Source organism: Podarcis erhardii (genome assembly GCF_964252035.2).
Source record: "Podarcis erhardii genome assembly, chromosome: 1".
Taxonomy (NCBI): Eukaryota; Metazoa; Chordata; class Lepidosauria; order Squamata; family Lacertidae; genus Podarcis; species Podarcis erhardii.
In genome coordinates, this window is record NC_138497.1 from 81,159,468 (window position 1) to 81,177,457 (window position 17,990).

General features: G+C 45.9%; 1 protein-coding gene and 1 long non-coding RNA gene across 6 annotated transcripts in view; one reads left to right on the top strand and one right to left on the bottom strand.

The window, feature by feature from the left end:
* Positions 1–1,612: 1,612 nt before the first annotated feature.
* Positions 1,613–17,990, top strand: part of RAB3IL1 (RAB3A interacting protein like 1) — a 34,750-nt gene continuing 18,372 nt past the window's right edge. Inside the window, exon 1 of one of the 5 annotated variants that reach the window (XM_081838743.1) lies at positions 1,613–2,211. In XM_081838743.1, the coding sequence (XP_081694869.1) occupies positions 2,201–2,211 (11 nt within the window). In that variant the 5' untranslated portion in view covers positions 1,613–2,200. The remainder of the gene's footprint in view (positions 2,212–17,990) is intronic. The other 4 variants (XM_081838742.1, XM_081838744.1, XM_081838746.1 and 1 more) reach the window with 4 other exon arrangements.
* On the bottom strand, positions 12,366–16,271 carry LOC309325627. The gene is made up of 2 exons (XR_014149889.1): positions 16,060–16,271; positions 12,366–13,741 (listed from the first exon to the last, which is right to left on the bottom strand). It is a non-coding gene; the product is annotated as an uncharacterized lncRNA (long non-coding RNA).

A 17,990-nucleotide genomic window follows, 5' to 3' on the forward strand; every position in this document is an offset into this window, starting at 1 on the left:
ACACTTAAAAAATTATTATACATCATCAGTGTGTGTGGTGTTTATATAGGAGAAACAAATGTCATTTTTGCTGTTAAGGAGGCCAGGAAAATAATGTGCCTTTACATTACAGTCCTGTGGAAATGCATGAAAAATACATGGTTCTGATCCAACGCATTATTACAGCCACTCTTTTCCTGAATTTTAGTATGTTTCAGCAGCGAAAGAAAGGCTATGCCACCATAAAAGACTTTTCAAATGTACGGTACTTTCGGCAAGAGCTTTTATAGATAACTTCCTCTTTAAATACTTGTGAAGCATAATTCCAGGGAAACAGACCCTTTCCTCTATTAGGTCTGGTGAAGAAGGGGAAGAAGTTGCTCTATAACATCAATTTCTTGTCACATTTCAGTAGGGCTTTAATATAAAGGTGTATTATTTCTCTAACAGCAACATATCTCGCCTACATAAACCTGAAAATCCATGCATAGTGATGGTGGATGACAATAACAATGTGTTCATTTGAGTGCTTCCCCTCACCTGAGACCTTGAACATTTTGAATCAGGTATAGCAAGCCTGTCATGCTTTGCTGACACACTGTTGAACTGCCTCCCCACTGAAGCAGGGGCTGTAAGACTGCCTGTCACATCGCACATTTCCTTGAAAGCTGTTCCCAATGAACTCAAGCTGACTTCCAAGTCAAAATGTGAGGGATGGGCCCCTGACCTTCAGAGTCTTGAAATCCAATTACATAGATGTATTTGTTCAGATTGCTTTAATGCACACTTGAGCAATTGCTCTCGATGTCAGGGGGAGCTTTCTTCGGAGTAAACAGCCCAAGATTGGTAAGCCACGCTGCCCTTAAAGGCTCAGGGTTTGGCAACATTTTAAAGCAATTTGTCATCATATAAAAACTGCTCAAATTATGTCAGTGGAGAGAGACTGGCCCCTTTCCTTTGGTGACCCCCCTCCCAATGTATTTATAAGGCTATGAGAGGGCAGTTTGCCTAAAATTGGAGAGAGGAGAGGGGTGTGTGTAGGTCCATGAATTATTTCTACCCATAATTCCAGCCATGGGCTTAGCCCATATTTTTGTTAGTGGGGCAGGCTTTTGTTGGTGGGGGACCTCAGATTTGTATTGATTTTGATTGATTTAAGGTGGGTAGCTGCAGCCCCTTGGCTATGCCAATGTTTCCAGCCAGGGGTGCCAACTTGAATAAAATATTGGGGAAGGGGCAGGTAAGCCCCACCCTGAATAAGTGATCAGAAGACGTGGCACATGCATGCCCATCAACTCCGGCACCAGGCTAGTAAGTAGGAGCTGCCTTATAGGGAGTCACCACTGGTGCTTCTAGGGTCTTCACTGACTGGCAGATCTGCAGGCAGGGGTCCCTCCCAGCCCCACCAGGGCGTGCCTGAGACTGGACCCGGGACCTTCGTTCCGCAAAGCAGGCACTCTGCCACTGAGCCACACAGCCTCTCCCAAGTGTCCGGGCAGAGTTTGTATAAGGACTTCGGTTGCGCCCAGTATCTCCGTCTCAACAGCAATCCTCTAGAGCCGCGCAGCTAGCGTTATGCGCTCCACGTCTCCTCCCTCCGTTGCTCTGGTCCTGCATCCAAGGCGAGACGCTTGAAGAGCTGAGGAGGCGGGGGGGGGGCGCATCTTGGCGAGAATGCCTGAATCCGGGAAGAAAGCCCAAGCTGGCAGCTGGCAGGGCTGGCGTGGAAAGAAGGAATTGGGGGTTGTGCAGAGAGTCACGCCGGGCGGCCCCGTCACTCGAATGAAACGCAGAGGAGGCCCACGCGAAGGGAGGGGCAGCCCGCGCTGGGGCGCCGCGCAGAACCCGAGTGAATGGATGGGGGGGTGTTGTGGGGGGGGCGGTCACGTGACTCGCCGGCGAGCTGGATGTGCACGTGCATCTTGGCGCTGTGGAAGGGGGGGGGCCGAAGAGGAGAGCCTCCCGAGAGGTCACGTGACCCCTCCCGCCGGCTGACTCCCCCCCCCCCCCGCCCTGCAGAGACGCGCCGGCGAGCAGTTGCCTGGAAGGGCTTCTCCGCCACTGCAGCAGCGGAGCTGGCAGGGAAGGAGCGCAGGCAGAGGCGGCTCGATCGCCGTCTCCCCGAGACTTCCATGGCTGCGCCCGCCTCCCCTTCCTCCTCCTCGTGAGCCTCTCTCTCTCTCTCCCCGGGCCACGTCCTTGGAAGCGCAGCGGAGGCAGCATGTGGCGAGGGTAGGTGGGGAGCCCTCCTGCGGGGACCCGTTTCCAGCCGGGATGCGGAGGCAGGGAGAGGCGGCCCTGGCACTTTCCCTGGCCTTTTGTCCTCTGTCTGTTTCGGCTGCACCTCGGGGAAGGAATGCGCCGCTTGCTTTTGCAGCCCGCTCTTGCGTCTCCCGGGAAGGGAAGGAGCGGCGGGAGGCAGCGGGGGAAAGTGGCGGGATCCGGGAGGGAGGGAGGGAGAGACGGGGTCCCGAGCCCTGGCGCCGCCGCCGGAGGGAAGACGCGGCTGTCGGGGCGGGCGGCGAGGTGACTCCCTGGACCTTCCGGGCGCCGTCGAGGCTCTGCGCGGCCTCCCTCCCGCTCGCCTTCCCCCGTTGCCGGTCGCAAACTTTCTCCCGGACGCTTGGGATGCCGCTGCCCGGAACGAGGCAATGCCGCCGGGTGCGGGTTGCCGTCTAGTTCCCGCAACGCCGGAGAGCGTTAATAACCCTGTCTCTAGAAGTTTTAGCGTCCAAACTCCGTTTTAAAAACCCAGCCTCCCCGCCAACCCTGCAAGGTAGGCTACTGTCATCCCCATTTTACAGACAGAGACTCCCGTTTCCTTTGCATGCAATGCGGTCCCACAGCTAGTTTGGGAAGTGGTGTAGGCAGGACACAAGCCGCAAATCATTTCGGTTCCTAATACTACGTGCCCCACCCCATAAAAAAAGAAAACAATCCAGCTTCAGACCGAATTGAGAAAAACAAAGGACCTGGCCGCATTTTAAGCAGGTAGTGTGTACACAGCCAAAGGGAGAAAGGACTGTCCCAGGTGGAACCTTGACTGACCTGTACTTGGAATAACTTCATGTTTTGCCACTAAGGGCAGATATACAGGACAGAGGATGGGTTTAAGATACAGGGCAGCACAGTTAGTTGAGCGTTAGGAAGATGTTTCTTATGAGCCTCCGGTTTGATTAAATTCCTAGTTAGATGTGCTGCCTATTTTCCTCTGAGGGCATTGCTACTCATTTAAGCATTAAAACCAATCCACACTGTGAATAGAAAGCCTAAATTGGCTGGGATATACATTGGATTCCTCTTTTGTGTTTTCTCATAAATTCACAAAGTTGGAAAGCAGAACAACTGGAGCATCTTAGAGGGTCAAAATCACTTTTTAAGTGCCAGTGTGTAGCAATAGACTTAGTCCCCAGGATTTTATTGGAATTCTTAGGGGCTCTATTCAAGAGCAGTTTGGTACTCTCTTGGTGTTTGGCTTGAGAGGAGGACCATGAGTTTTACAATACACAGTAAGCTGTTTGCTCCTGGGAAGAAACAGCTTTGGCACTCTCATGCCCTCATGCTCAGGATTGCAAAGGGAGGCTTAAAGTAAGTGATTTTGCTTCTAGGAAGGAAATGGAAAATTCTGAAAATCCAGTTCTTCATCTTTGGATGCCAGTGGCTTGTCTGATCACTGCTGATGAATAGGGGACAGTGACCTCAGGTTTGCTGCAGAAATATTAGCCACAGAGAAGGGAATTGCACCCCCCACCCCCATGCTGAAAAGTTTTCTGGCTGGCAAAACGAGATAAATGAGGCACATCAAAACCCTGCAGTGACCTTGGTTTAATTGTTGACATGCTGTCAAAGTCTCTAGGACATCAGAGATGCTGCCTGCATCATGTGACAACCAGATACTGTGGGCTCTCATGGCAAGGCTTATTTGAGGAATTCTGTGCAAGGGGATCCAGTCTGAAGCAGTGGCTATTAAGAAGCATGGTAATTTCAAACCTTTGGGTACATTTGTTGCAAAGTGTGCACATTTTACCTGTGCCTGAAAAAAAATCATGCGGGTTTACATCAAAATTTGTCTAGGCATCCATCCATTCATTCTTGCACCACAGTGCTAGCTTTAGTTAAGGATGTCAAATGAGGCTAGAAAAACTCTGGCCTGTGCCTTTCCTTCTTGCAGCCTCCCCTGCACAACAATTATGCTTAAAAAGCAGGTTCCATAGTTGTCAATGGGAGCTGACTTTTAAGCCTATTTGCTGCAGGGGGTATTTTCGCTGTATGTCTCATAGGTGAGGTGGGAAGAGTTAACCTTTTGTTCCTGCATGTTGTGGGGTCCCCCCATTTTTGTTCACCCCTGCTGCACAGCAATTAGGCTAGAAAAAAAACAGCTTTGCACTGGTCCAAAAGATTCCTGTTTTTGTTCTAAGCTTTAGAATCAAATTGGGGGGGTGTATATAACATCTGCGCAAGACAGGCTCTTGATCTGTAAAAGCAGAAGTTTGAGGAATAACATGATTTGCTAATTAAAGTACAGCAGTGAGCCCCCAAAAACAAAGCTGTCAGCATTGTTCCCCTACTAATAGTTGGTGCTACTGTAATACAATCCTGTATTCAGAAGGCCGCAGTGAAACTTTGTCAGTTTGTATAGCAAACTTTATGATGCTGTATAGTTTTCCAGCTACTAATTACCTCTCCACATTAGTAAAAGAAGGCAAGACTTTGTACAGTGAAACATAGGTAAAGGTAAAGGCACCCCTGCCCGTATGGGCCAGTCGTGTCCGACTCTAGGGTTGTGCGCCCATCTTACTTAAGAGGCCGGGGGCCAGCGCTGTCAGAAGACACTTCCGGGTCACGTGGCCAGCGTGACGAAGCTGCTCTGGCGAGCCAGCACCAGCACAGCGCACGGAAACGCCGTTTACCTTCCCACTATAAAGTGGTACCTATGTATCTACTTGCACTTAGGGGTGCTTTCAAACTGCCAGGTGGGCAGGAGCTGGGACCGAAAGACGGGAGCTCACCCCGCCGCGGGGATTCGAACCGCCTGGAGTGCAAGGATTAGTAGAATGGCAAAGAGCAGGCTTATCCTTGCATCGGCAAGGGAATATTTTTGTTCTCTTGGTGACAGAGCATATTCCTAGCAGATTTGGGAGTGGATGATGAGAATCATTGGGACACACTCTGATGTGTGTGCTCCCTGCAGAATTGTGCTGAAAGTGTCCCACAGGCTTTTTGTACAGGAAACAGCCCTGTCTGATCAGTTCTGCAGGAAACCGCCAGGGCCTCCTGTTAAAAATGCAGATCTTGCACGTTTACACCCACCCTGCTTCATTTTGGCAGAATCTGACTTAATACTTCCCATTGTGAAGACACTTGATGATATGCATTGGGCTCCTGAACTAGATTTGCAGGATGAAGTCCACATCCAGCTTAGGGTTGCTACCTGAAGGGCTCCCAAACAGAGACTGCATTTGTGAAACAATTAAGAGAACAAAGTTATTACTTGTGTCAGAACATTGACAGCACTTCTGTCCTTTTAAACAATGTAGCAGATGTAATACACTTAGGGAGAATCGTCTTCAAAGGGAAGATGTACTATATCTTAAAACTTAATCAGGGACAGTTCATTGAGATAAGCAGCAGGGGGCAATTCTAATCCAGTCTAACAGTAGCCACAGCACAGTGTGTGTGAATCTGTGTCCTTGTCTTGATGTCCATAGCTTCCAACTGGTCAGCCAATTCAAACAATGTGTGATAAATAAGCGGGGCAGAAATAGGAGTAAAATGACAAGCTGCCATCCATGGCCATTTATCTGGAGATATGACACATGTTGCATGGTGCGTTTGCAGCTGAGAGGCAGCACAGCAGGATGGAAGAGAATAATAATAATAATAATAATAATAATAATAATAATAATGATATATTTGTATCCCACCCTCCCCGGCCGAGGCCAGGCTCAGAGCGGCTAACATCATGAAAACAACAGAAAAGATGGGGATGGGCTTGAAGGAAGATGGGGGGGGGGGAATCATCAGAAAGGGAAGAGAAGAAGCAAAAACTTGTTCCCGAAAGAATAAGAACACTGCTTGAAAGTATTGCTGGGACTGCTCCTTTTTTATATAAAGAGCCATTTACTCCCATGTGCAGTGGTGAGCTGGGAAAGCTGCTCATAAAGTTTGCACTGGGTTCTCTTACATATGTTACAGGATAAAATCATCTTCAGCTTTCCACCTTAACCTGAATGAGAGTCCACAACTTTGGGTTTTATGAGCACCTGAGGAAAGTCTGTCTTCAGAAGACGCTTGCAATGAGGGAAATGCTTTCTTGCTCCCCACCCGCCTTTCTTGAGTTTGTTAGAAAGTGTTCCTTCCAAAATAAAAACTCATCATTTGCACGTTTTGTGAAGCAGCGCCTGAATTCTATTTGAGAGAACAGACATGTTGCTGCCAACAACTCTTGGAGGGGGACAGGAGGAGAAGGAGAGAGCAGCCACTTTCTGCCATTTAAAAGCAACTCTTAAGTATTCCCAGAGAGCTGGCAGTGGACTTCATGTGGGGTGAGAAGAAAGGCTTTTGATATGCAGTACCCCTTTCCTAGCTTTGCTGTAGGAAACAATTTGGACCTTAGCTATTTTGTTCAGTTGGCAGTTTCCTTCGCTGGAAAACTGTTGCTGACTGAAGCCCTTTCAAACTAGGCTACTCCAATTATGTTGTGCTTCACCTTCCTTCTTTTTGTGACTAATGTTTTTGTACTTTTGTATCTTTAAAGGATATATGTCAAACGTGAATCAAGTTTAAAAGTGCTTTGTTGCCCATTTGGCAAAAAGGCCCTTTAAAATAGCCCCTGGGTTCACAATAAAATGACGTATGGAAGGAAAGCAGTAGTCATTCTTGGCAGTTTGAGCCAGGAATTAGGAATCTACTCCGTAGAGCAGGGGTGAGGAACTTCTGGGCTGTGGATAGACTCTGACTGCCCATCAGCCCCTAGCCAGTGTGGCTAATGGTCAGGGGATGGTGGGAATTGTAGTCCAGCAAGAAGATCAAACTTATCCATTCTTAAGGAAATCAGCCCTGAGTGCTCACTGGAAGGACAGATCGTGAAACTGAGGCTCCAATACTTTGGCCACCTCATGAGAAGAGAAGAATCCCTGGAAAAGGCCCTGATGTTGGGAAAGATTGAGAGCACAAGGAGAAGGGGATGACAGAGGACAAGATGATTGGACAGTGTTCTCAAAGCTACGAACGTGAGTTTGACCAAGCTGCGGGAGGCAGTGGAAGACAGGAGTGCCTGGCGTGCTCTGGTCCATGGGGTCACGAAGAGTTGGACACGACTAAACAACAACAACAAAACATTAGGAGAGCCATGTGCTCCCCATCCCTGGAGTAGGGAATTGCTGCTGCATGAGACACAAGGCTGAAACATAGGTGTACCCAACCTACAACACTGGTAGGAGAAACAGAAATAAGGCAGAATGCCCTATAGGGCATTTGAACTTGAACCTGGGATTCCTAGGCATGTCACCCAACCTCCTAGCTGCATGATTTTGGCCGTGCTTCATTGCAAACTCTGTTGTTCCATCCTAATACTGGAATAATGATACCTCAAGGGTGTTTACAAAAGGGATAATGCTTTTCTTTATTTTAGCATTGGGTTTGCTGACTGAGCATGTCTGGTATCTGGGAGCCACGCTTTTCTGCTGGTTCTTCTCTAGTTGTCCAGAGGGCAAGTCAAGAGTGTAACAGAATCATGTGGCATCATCCAAAGTGGGGACTATTGTAGGAAGAAACCATTGCAGTGCTTCTTTGGTGCCTTTCCCCTCACTTTTGTTTCTGTTTGCCTTTAACGCAGCAGTATTAGACTTTGCATGGGGAAACCTGCCTGAATAAAGACAATATTGCAGGGTTTTTAGAACGAAGGATAATTAGGTGCCTGACCCAATTTATCAGCATTGCCTCTTTCCTCCTCAGCCCCCGCAGCTCAGCATGCTCCATTTAGGAGGATCCTTCAGAAGGGCTGGCAGAGGAGGAAGGAGCATAAAAATAACATTTTGCTGAGCACTCTGCTTCTTCCGACACTTCTTTGGAATCCAAGTCATCAAGTTTACTGAAAGATGTTTTAAAGTTTTTATTGTTCTATCTCTTGCTGTTTGCTGCCCTGGGCTCCTTTGGGGGGAAGTGTGGGATGAAAATGAATTAATTAATGACCCCATAAGGGAAGTTTGGGGGGCAACAGTTGGCAAGTTACCTTTGCTCCTTGGTCTTTGAGAGCCAGTGTGGGGTAGTGGTTAAGAGCGGTAGTCTCGTAATCTGGGGAACCGGGTTCGCGTCTCCGCTCCTCCGCATGCAGCTGCTGGGTGACCTTGGGCCAGTCACACTTCTTTGAAGTCTCTCAGCCCCACTCACCTCACAGAGTGTTTGTTGTGGGGGAAGAAGGGAAAGGAGATTGTTAGCCGCTTTGAGACTCCTTAAAGGGAATGAAAGGTGGGATATCAAATCCAAACTCCTCCTCCTCCTCCTCTTCCTCTTCTTCTTCTTCTTCTTCGGCACCATTATACCTTGTTTCCGCAGAGTTATACTCTTGCCAATTTTGCCATACACATTCTAAATTTGGAATAATCTTGGCTCTTTTAGTTTTCAGTTAAGATCCTGTGAAACCATACATTTCAATAAAAAGTTGTGTGTTACATCTATATTTTGAAATATCCCAGTTGTTGATCAGGGTTAAACCTAGTGTGGGGGTAAGACTGGCCTAGATTTCACTAAACTGGTAAACCATAGTTTAGTCTATACCACTTCAGATTACAGTTAGGTAATTGCACGATCAAGTGCTCCTTCATACAAAAAAGTCCCCAGAATATAGAAAACTAGATGTAAGGGAGAAGGTTGGACTAGAATCTCTCTTTTCAACATACAGTTTTCTACATGCAAGCAGTTTGAACCCCCATCTGCAGGTTGGTTCAAGATGGTTCAGAGCAGGTTTATTTGTTCACTAAGAGTTAGATATTTGCACCCTAATTCTGCTGCTGTGTAAACAGTTAGTGCCTCGTTGGTAGTTTCCAGATGACTTTTTTGTTGAGCATCTGCCTTGATTTATTTGCAAAGTTTTCAGGGTGGTTAGATGAACTTAGCTATTTATTAAACATCGATTCTGATTTGTTTGCAGGGAGGTTAGATGACATTGTGTCAAACAGGTGTTATCCCACACTTTCCAGTGCATTTCACGGTCAATAAGCTTATTGCAAAAGGCTCAGATTTTTAAGGAAATTGTTTTGTTGTGCAAGAGCACCAAATGCACTTTTAAGTGTGCAACCTATATTTGCTGGTATGTGATTGAATCCCACCTAAAGATACTGACTGTCTCAGTGTGCCCCATTAATATTCCCCTTGTGCCTGATCCAAAGTATACTTTCCAAATATGTGGCTTCTCTCTGTGTCAGCATTCATCCTTCACTGTTTCTAACAGACTTGCACTTTTTTTAAACCATTCTCCCCACATACTTCCCCTTTTTTAACCTGATGTTTTCAGCAGTTCCTGGTTTATTTGATTTGCAGAGTGAGAGAGAGAAAAGAAGAGAACAAATGGACTTGTTGTCACTGCTCAGTTATTATCCCCACTCCCTCATTTTTAGCTCTGCTTTGCAGATGCATGCCAAAGCAGAATTCTCCAAATGTGAACTTGAGATGGAAGACTTAGAACAGGGGTCAGCAAACTTTGCTACCAGCAGGCTGGCTCACTGTCCCTCAAATCTTCTGGTGGGCTGGACCCCCCCCCCACACACCAGCAGAGGGGGGCTTTTCTCTCTCCCCTAGCCTCTTCCCCTCCTCCTGCTTTCTTAACTCCTCCAGCATTGGCTAGGAGCCGGCGGCAGCTGAGAGCCGGTGGTGGCACCTCTCATTTCTGGTCCATGGCCTCGAAGCTGGCCAATCCGAAGCCTCGCTGCCCACATGCTAAAGAAACCTGGCATGGCTTCAGATTGGCCAGCGTTGCCACCCGCCCAGAGACTTCTTGGAGCCAATCCGAAGCCGCCCGCGGACCCAGCGTGGAAGTCAGTCCCCACGCGGCAAGGCACTGCCACGCCACACCAGTTTAGCATGGGGACTGACCGGGTGGGCGGCAGGGTCCTCGGGCCGGATTAAAGAGCCCCTTGGGCCTTATCCAGCCTATGGACCTTAGTTTGCTGACTCCTGACTTAGAAAGTATATGAGATGAAACACAGGTTGAAGCAGGGAACAAAGTCTGTTAGGATTGGGGGAGGGTGCACAGAGACCTGACCTGCCTTTTGAAAGCTGCAGTTCGAAAGCGCTATTTTTTGTAATATGAAGATCTGCAATTCTGCTTCATAATTTATCAACTTGGCTGTAAATAAGAGAGATGGGGTAGGCTAGCTGCTCAAGACTTCTGCCTTCTTCATGCAGACCAAGGTTTCCCATTTCTGCAAAGGAAATGGGGCCAGCCTGTATGAATCGTGACTTTCCTCATAAGCTTAAGGAATGGATGGAGTTATCTATATCCTAAACTTTCATTCTTAAAACTTTTATTACTTTGTTTTCTTGTAGATTCCTATTCATCACTTGTTCCCAGTGTAGATCTTGTTCCTGATGTAGATCTTCACTCACCCCTTTTCCTGATATAAATCTTTTATTCCCCACCCCTCCTGTTCTGATGTAGATCTTTAACCCCCCCCCTCCCGCTTGGGTCCTGATGTAGATCTTTAACCCCCCCCCTCCCGCTTGGGTCCTGATGTAGATCTTCACTCATCCCTTCTTCCCTGGCAGGGCCCCTTTGCAGATATTCTGTTCCAAACTCTAGTTACAAATCCTTGTTATCTTGGGTTAAAATTTGTGCCAATGTACCCTTTAAGTGCCTTTAAGGCGGAGAGAGGGATTTGCTCCAGGAAACAGAGGCAGCGCTGGATCTTTTACAGAGGGAGCTCCTGGTCTTTTAACCACAATTGATTGGCACTGTTAAGAGTGTGCCAAGATATTGATACGTGGGGCTAATATCCATCTGTGTTCCTTATATCTTTTTGTTTTTGTAATGACTCATAAGTGTTGAGCCTATATTTCTGGAGGCCTTCCATCGCTTCTCCTACTCATGCTGCTTGGCTGCCCAGTGTGCTGTTTTACTTGGAGTCAAAATTGGAATTGTAAGGGGAAGAGCTGCCAGATTAAATATCATATTCCTTTTTGCAGAACTGGTTCCCTGTTGATTGTTCTTTCTGTTAATCTTAAAATACAATTGCCATTGCTCAGCCTCTCTCTTTGGTGCATCTCAGCTCACCCAGATCCATCTCTTGTCTTCTAAGGTGCCTGTTTCTTTACTTCTTTCTAAAAAAAGCAACACCTGCTTTGATATGTCAGAGTTGATGCACCAGCACCTGTTAAAAATGTAGGTCGCATGACTCTGAATTGGCAAATTTAGAGATTTCTCTGATCTGGGTATGAGATACTTTGAGATCACGTAGTTGGTTATATCAATTGCACGTCCTTTCCCCCTCCAGACTTCTTTTTCATGGTCTGATCTAATCAGATATTGACTATAATTCAACAAAAGCACAGCCTGCATTTTCTTATCATTGGTTTTTGAATGATTTCTATCCCATTGTTAACCCACATGGCTCTCTGAATAGCAGCCATGACCATGATATTCTCTTCTACTCTCCAAACTCTTCCCTGGAGAGGTTTCTTCCTAGTCGAAAGGCTTTGCAATAAGTGTGTTGCTCTTAATTATTTATGCTTGGGGAATTCCTTTTTTAAAAGAAACCTTCAAATGGCTTTGCAAAATCTCTGGTGTTTGCCTCTGTAGTCATCCTGTGAAATATACTGTTATTATTTCCATTTTGTTGGTGGAAATTTGAAGCAGAGAGAGAGGCTTGGTATCCAGGGCCAAGGTAGAATTTCATTTCAGGCCTCTCTGGCCAAATCCAACATTCCACCCCTGTGGAATCTTGCTGTCTCTCTGCTGATCTGGGATCAAATTTTGGTTTCTTCCACATATACACAAAAGATCTTTCTTGCTACGTGAGATTAACAAACACACAGACACACACACACACTGAGATTAGCACCTCTGTTTGCAAGCTGATAGCAGCAAGAGTTCTTCTAAGACTGAATTCCCATGCAGGATGCAAGTACCATTGCAGGAAGGGACACTTTATTCTGAGTGAATATGCACATTTACTTGGCTGTCTTTATCTATTCCTTGCAAACCTGGCAAAAGCCATGTCTTCTTTATCTGCTTCTGCACCCCCTCTCCTAAACAGTACATATATTCTGTTTTGTTTTTTAAAAAACTAGGATCCAACTCCTAGACTTTACCAAGCTATTTGTGTCTCTTCCCCATATGCCATTTCTACCTACTTACGGTGATTTTTGTTTGTGTGTGTCTTTTTTTCCCCCTCCTTCAACTCATTTCCCCCCCAAAGCCCAAGGACATACCTTCTAAATTTAGTATAGCATCGTTCTCACAATCAGCAAATGGGATGACAAATGTTTGCATGAACTGCACCACTTCAAATTACAATTGGGAGTTCATAGGACTGAATACTCCTCCACATATATTCCCTGTAGTAATAAGAGCTCCCGCTTTCATTGCGAAGTGGTTAAAGCTCAGGCACAGACTTCTTAGACCATCTGGTGTCGTCGTCCCCACCTGAGGATCAGCTCCAAAGGACTGAGAATTACTTTTAGAGAACTGACTATACCAACAATTCAGAAGTATCTAGCTCCCACAGACTGCCTCTGGCTTTTGTGTGCCATCCCATTGAGATAACCAGGACTGTCCTACCCACTGGAGAAAATAGGGGCATTTCTCCCAGGCAGGGATGGGGAATCTGTGGCCCTTCAGATAACATTGGACAGCAACTCCCATCATTTCTGGCCATTGGCCATGCTGGCTGGGGCTGATGAGAGCTGGAGTCTAGCCATATTTTGGGGGAGCCACAGGCATTGGACTAAGCAAACCTGAATGTTGTCCCTTAGTTCACTTGCAGCTTGATTGCTTGCCCGTTGTTTCTTCTTTTCTCCCCAACAAAAACAATGTTAGGAAGCTATCTTTTATTCCCTAGAAAGGAGGAGTAGATGCAACATGTTGGATGGACCTTCCAAGATTTATTCGTAAACTTTTGGCACTTGTTTAGAACTGCAAACTCTTCAGAATTTGGATCATTTCCAGCTTTAAAGAGAGTATTGGAAACTCTTAGGGAAACACCCATCCTGTCTTGTATGTGTGTTTGTGTGCTCTGCTTCTCTCCCTTTCTCTCCCCCACTCCCCACCATGCACACATCCACTTTTATGGAACATAGGAATCTTCCTTACATCAAGCCAGAACATTGGTCCCTCTTGCTCAGTCTACCCAGGCTGGCAGCAGCATTCCAGGTTTTCAGGCAGTGATCTTTCCTAGCCCTGTCTGCATATGCCAGGGATTGATCCTGGGATCTTCTGAAACGTGTTTGTGTACTCTGCCACTGCACCCTGAGCTTTCCTTGGAAGTTCTCTGCACTATTCTGAAGTGGGCAACAGAGCAGGAAGGAAGCAGTGTTCTGTGATGTCGTAAGGCTCAAAAGCTTGTTAACAGACACTGGCTCGCCAGTAGTTTACAGGGTGAAGAAATTCTGACCTAGCATTCTGACCTAGAGGCCCCTCTGTGGCCAGGTGTGCAGGCATTCGGAGCATGCAGGCTCCTGCAGAACAACATCTGGAATCCCTAATGGAATTTGGCTTCTGAATAGCTTTTGCAGATGTTCACCTTTTTGATGCAATGAGCATGACTTCCTCCCGTAGAGCTGTAGTGGTGCTAGTTTTTATTCTTGTCAGTGTAGTGTGGTAACTACAAAATCTAATGTGTGAATTGCTGCTGTGGCGATAACCTTGGTCGAGGGATAGATGGTGGCATAGGCGCCGACTCCATGGGGCCTGAGGGGGCCCGAGCCCCCTCAAAAAATCGTTTGGGGGGGCTCTGCCCCCCCAATAATTTAAGAAAATTATTACCGTAAATTTCGCTCTATAACACGCAGATTTTTTCTCCTAAAAAGTAAGGGGAAATGTCTGTGCGTGTTATTGAGCGAATGTGTGGTCCCTGGAGCTGACTCGCTGGAGTGCAGGGGCAAAAATAGGCAAAAATCAGATCGGGCGGAGGGAAGGCGGAAGCTGCTGCTTTCCTGCATTCTGCCTCAGGGTCTTACTGCCCACCCGCTTCTGTTGCTGCGTTTGCTCAAACTCAACAAAGAGCAGGGAATCCCCTGCCCTCCTGGCAAGCAGAGGGTTAAGGAAAGGATCGAGTCCTTCCTTCTAATTCTTTCCTAGTCACACTGCGTGCAGGCTCCAGCCCACCACCTCCTCCTCTCCGTGCTCTAGGGACTCGCAGGCAGCCGAAAAACATGCAGGTTTGAGAGAGAGAGAGAGGGCTGGCTTGGGGGGGGGACTTTTGCCTTCCTTTCCTCCCCCCCACCCCGTTAAACTCCTCCCCTGCATTCTTAGCCAGCTGCTTCTCCGCACACCCCTCTTGTGCTTCTTGTCCCTTCTGTGTTTTTCCTTCCCTCCCCATTTAAAACGTGGTGACAAAGCACGGATCCACATGGATCCTCAGGATTTTTGCATTGGGTCACCCGAAATTCACCATCAGATCACATTACATGTCCATGGCTACGGTCTGTACCAAAAAAATCACGCACCCACTGTTGCCTGGGGCTGCAATGGTGCAAAAACGTGGTTACAAAGTATGGATCCACAGGATCTTTGCACTGGGTCACCCCAAATTCACCATCAGATAACATAGCATGTCCATGGCTACAGCCTGCACCAAAAAAATCACGCACCCACTGTGGCCTGGGGCCACAATGGTGCAAAAACGTGCTTACAAAGCACAGATCCACATGGATCCTCAGGATTTTTGCATTGGGTCACCCCAAATTCACCATCAGATCACATAGCATGTTCATGGCTACATCTTGCACCAAAAAAAATCACGCACCCACTGTTGCCTAGGGTCACAGTGGTGCAAAAACGTGGTTACAAAGCACGGATCCACATGGATCCTCAGGATCTTTGCATTGGGTCACCCCAAATTCACCATCAGATCACATAGCATGTCCATGGCTACATCTTGCACCAAAAAAATCATGCACCCACTGTTGCCTAGGGTCACAGTGGTGCAAAAACATGGTTACAAAGCATGGATCCACATGGATCCTCAGGATTTTTGCATTGGGCTACTCCAAACTCACTGTCAGATATTAAAAATCTTTATGAAATAGAGAATTAAATACATACAGAATGTTAAATTTTCAGTTTTGAAATATTAGTACTAGTTTAGTACTGTATTTCTATATTACTATAGTACTGTATTAGTTATTTTCAAATACTTAAATATTTTTAGGGTGTAAGACCCAATTAAAGCCCGTTATTTACATACAGTATTACAGTATTTACATACAGTATTAGGCATACTGTATTAACTTTATTAACTGTATTAAAGCATTAACTTTGAGATATTATTTTTATTTAATGAACCCTCAGCCTTATTCAAAGTAAGCTTAAATTAGCTATTTCACTTATTAATCAAAGTGCTATTACTGTGCGACAGCAATATTTTATGTTTTATTCTTTTAATGATAGTTTAGGATTTATTTAAATATCATTTCAGTCTTTTCAGAGCTATATATTCACTGCTCTGTAATAGTCTATAAGCATAATTGTTACTGTAAATTAAATTAGCTTTTTACGAAAATACCGTGCGTGTTTATGTTTTGTTTCTTTTTTCAAAGCCAAAAAGTGTTTCAGGCTTGTCGAGTTTCCCGGAGTGTGGAGTTATAGAGAGTTGAGTTTTCGGGGTTCTAATGTTGATCATATGACTCTAAAATACTTTTAAAAAACTTTAAAACTCACTAATTTTCATCTAAAATTTAGAAAACTTCCCGGGGCAGGACCCCGGTATGGGCCCCCCCAATATTTTTTATAAGTCGGCGCCCCTGGATGGTGGTGGAACCTATTTGTTTCTATCAGAAGTAGAAAGAAGATTTATACACTTAATATAGGAAACTAGGTTATACCAGATGGTACTTATTTGCCCATTGGGCCTCTTTTTAAACTACACACTTTGTACCTCTCAAAAACAAGTGCAAAAATACAATTCAATTGGAGTTCAAAGCAATAATGCATTCATTGGGGACTCCCCTAGAACTGATGAGAAAAACATAACCCTCCCTCTCCACTTACCTGCAGTCCATGAGAAATTGACTTCAGTGAAAGTAATAAGCATATTACAAACCTACACCAGAAAGGTACAAAATCAAGAGCTGATAAAAACAGGGAAAATGGCGGGACTTCCGGGTTGGCGCCATCGCCGAATGGCGGACTCCCTCCGAGCTCCGGAGGGAGCCAGCTCGGCAGGGGCTGGGTCCTACCGCGCCGGCGATGCGGGGACCCTCAAAAACCATGGGCGCTGAAACCCATGGGCATGGTGACTCGGCGGGCACCGTTTGTGCCCCCCCGACCCACGAAGGAGCCTTTTTAAAGGCTGCGGAGCGGGTGCCGGGGGGGGGGGTGTGGTGCTATAAGTCCTCCGCTTCCCCTGCCGAGCGAAGCCGCATGCCATTCGGCGGAGAGCGCTGACTTCTTCCATTGAAAATTTGGATCAAAAAGAACAACCTGTGAGTAATTGGAAACTGGACTTAAAAAGGGGGGGGGGAATTTAAATTCAGAGCGAGCGGGGGAGGTGCAAAAAGGAAGTCAGTCCCCCCCCCCCGGTTGTAGAGGAATTAAAGCAAAGGATTTGACAACTAAGATCGAGTGCTACCTTATTTTGATAAAGTTACTAATTTCACGATGGAGAACTATAAGATTGGGCTGGAGGAGAAAAGTAAAATGTGAGCTAAAAGGCAACCCCCCCGTGAACCGGGAGCGATCCGCGAGAGTGCCGGGAGAGGAGCAACAGAGGCTTTGACAGCTATCAAAGGAGCTGTCAAAGTTGAAGAATAAAAAGAGAACTTTGTTACGAGGACTTTGCCGGTTATATTCGTTACAAATTGGATATTAACTGTTTAAAATAAGGAATAACAAGTTATTTTGACTGTTGGGTGTGATCTGGAAGGAAACTGAGTTACTATAATCCCTCTAGAGGGGATGTGGGACACTACAAGTATTGCTGGTATGGAATTTGAATAGGACTTCTTATCTCCTGGGAAGCTGCAGAAATGGAATACTATTTTGTCTACAGAGGTCTCTACACTAAAGGAGACAATGGATTTATCTATTGAAGAATGGAAGGGACTTGATGTAAAGTTTTGTTCCTGAATAACAAAGCCTCTGTAGAGGATTTAGAAGCTTTTGGAATTAGAACATTTTTGCAGGGGAGCAGGAAATGAAACTAGAGGAAAGTGAGGAGAGAGAATAACAAGAACAACATGAACAATAAGAATTGGATAAAGTTGGAAGTGGGAACATTTGGGACATCCAGATTTGAAAGGTCTAAAGAAACAAAATTGGAGTTTTTGCTCTTGAATACAGAGATTTGGATGGAAAAAATGGGCCTTTTTGAGATAGAGTTTTTCCAAGATTGGACGTTCAAAATTAAAGATGACCAAAAAGGCGGCAAAGATTTTTAAAAAGACGGCAAAGTGGACTTGTGAAGGATTTCGGCCTAGATGTGGGATCTCCAGGATGACAGCAGGGATGGACACTGGGGAACGCAACCGGGAAAGGGGGGGGGGGATATTGGAATCCAAAGGGTGTTAAACTATACTTTATTCTTTTTTCTATCTTTTTTATTTTAATCTGTTCTGCATATTAAAGAGGGGAACTCATGGAAGGGAGCGGGGTCGATTTTAGGGGATGGAAAAACATTTTTAACATTGGGTTAATCATAATAAGTTTAAAATTTGGGGTAAGAACTTGTTGAATCTATTTGAAGGAATTGGAATACAAAAGGGGGTGGGGCGGGGAAGTCCTGAAAGGATATCAATGAAAATAAGGTTATAAAATGGATGTTTTATTTTTCTTTTTTCTTCTTTCTGTTATATTTGAA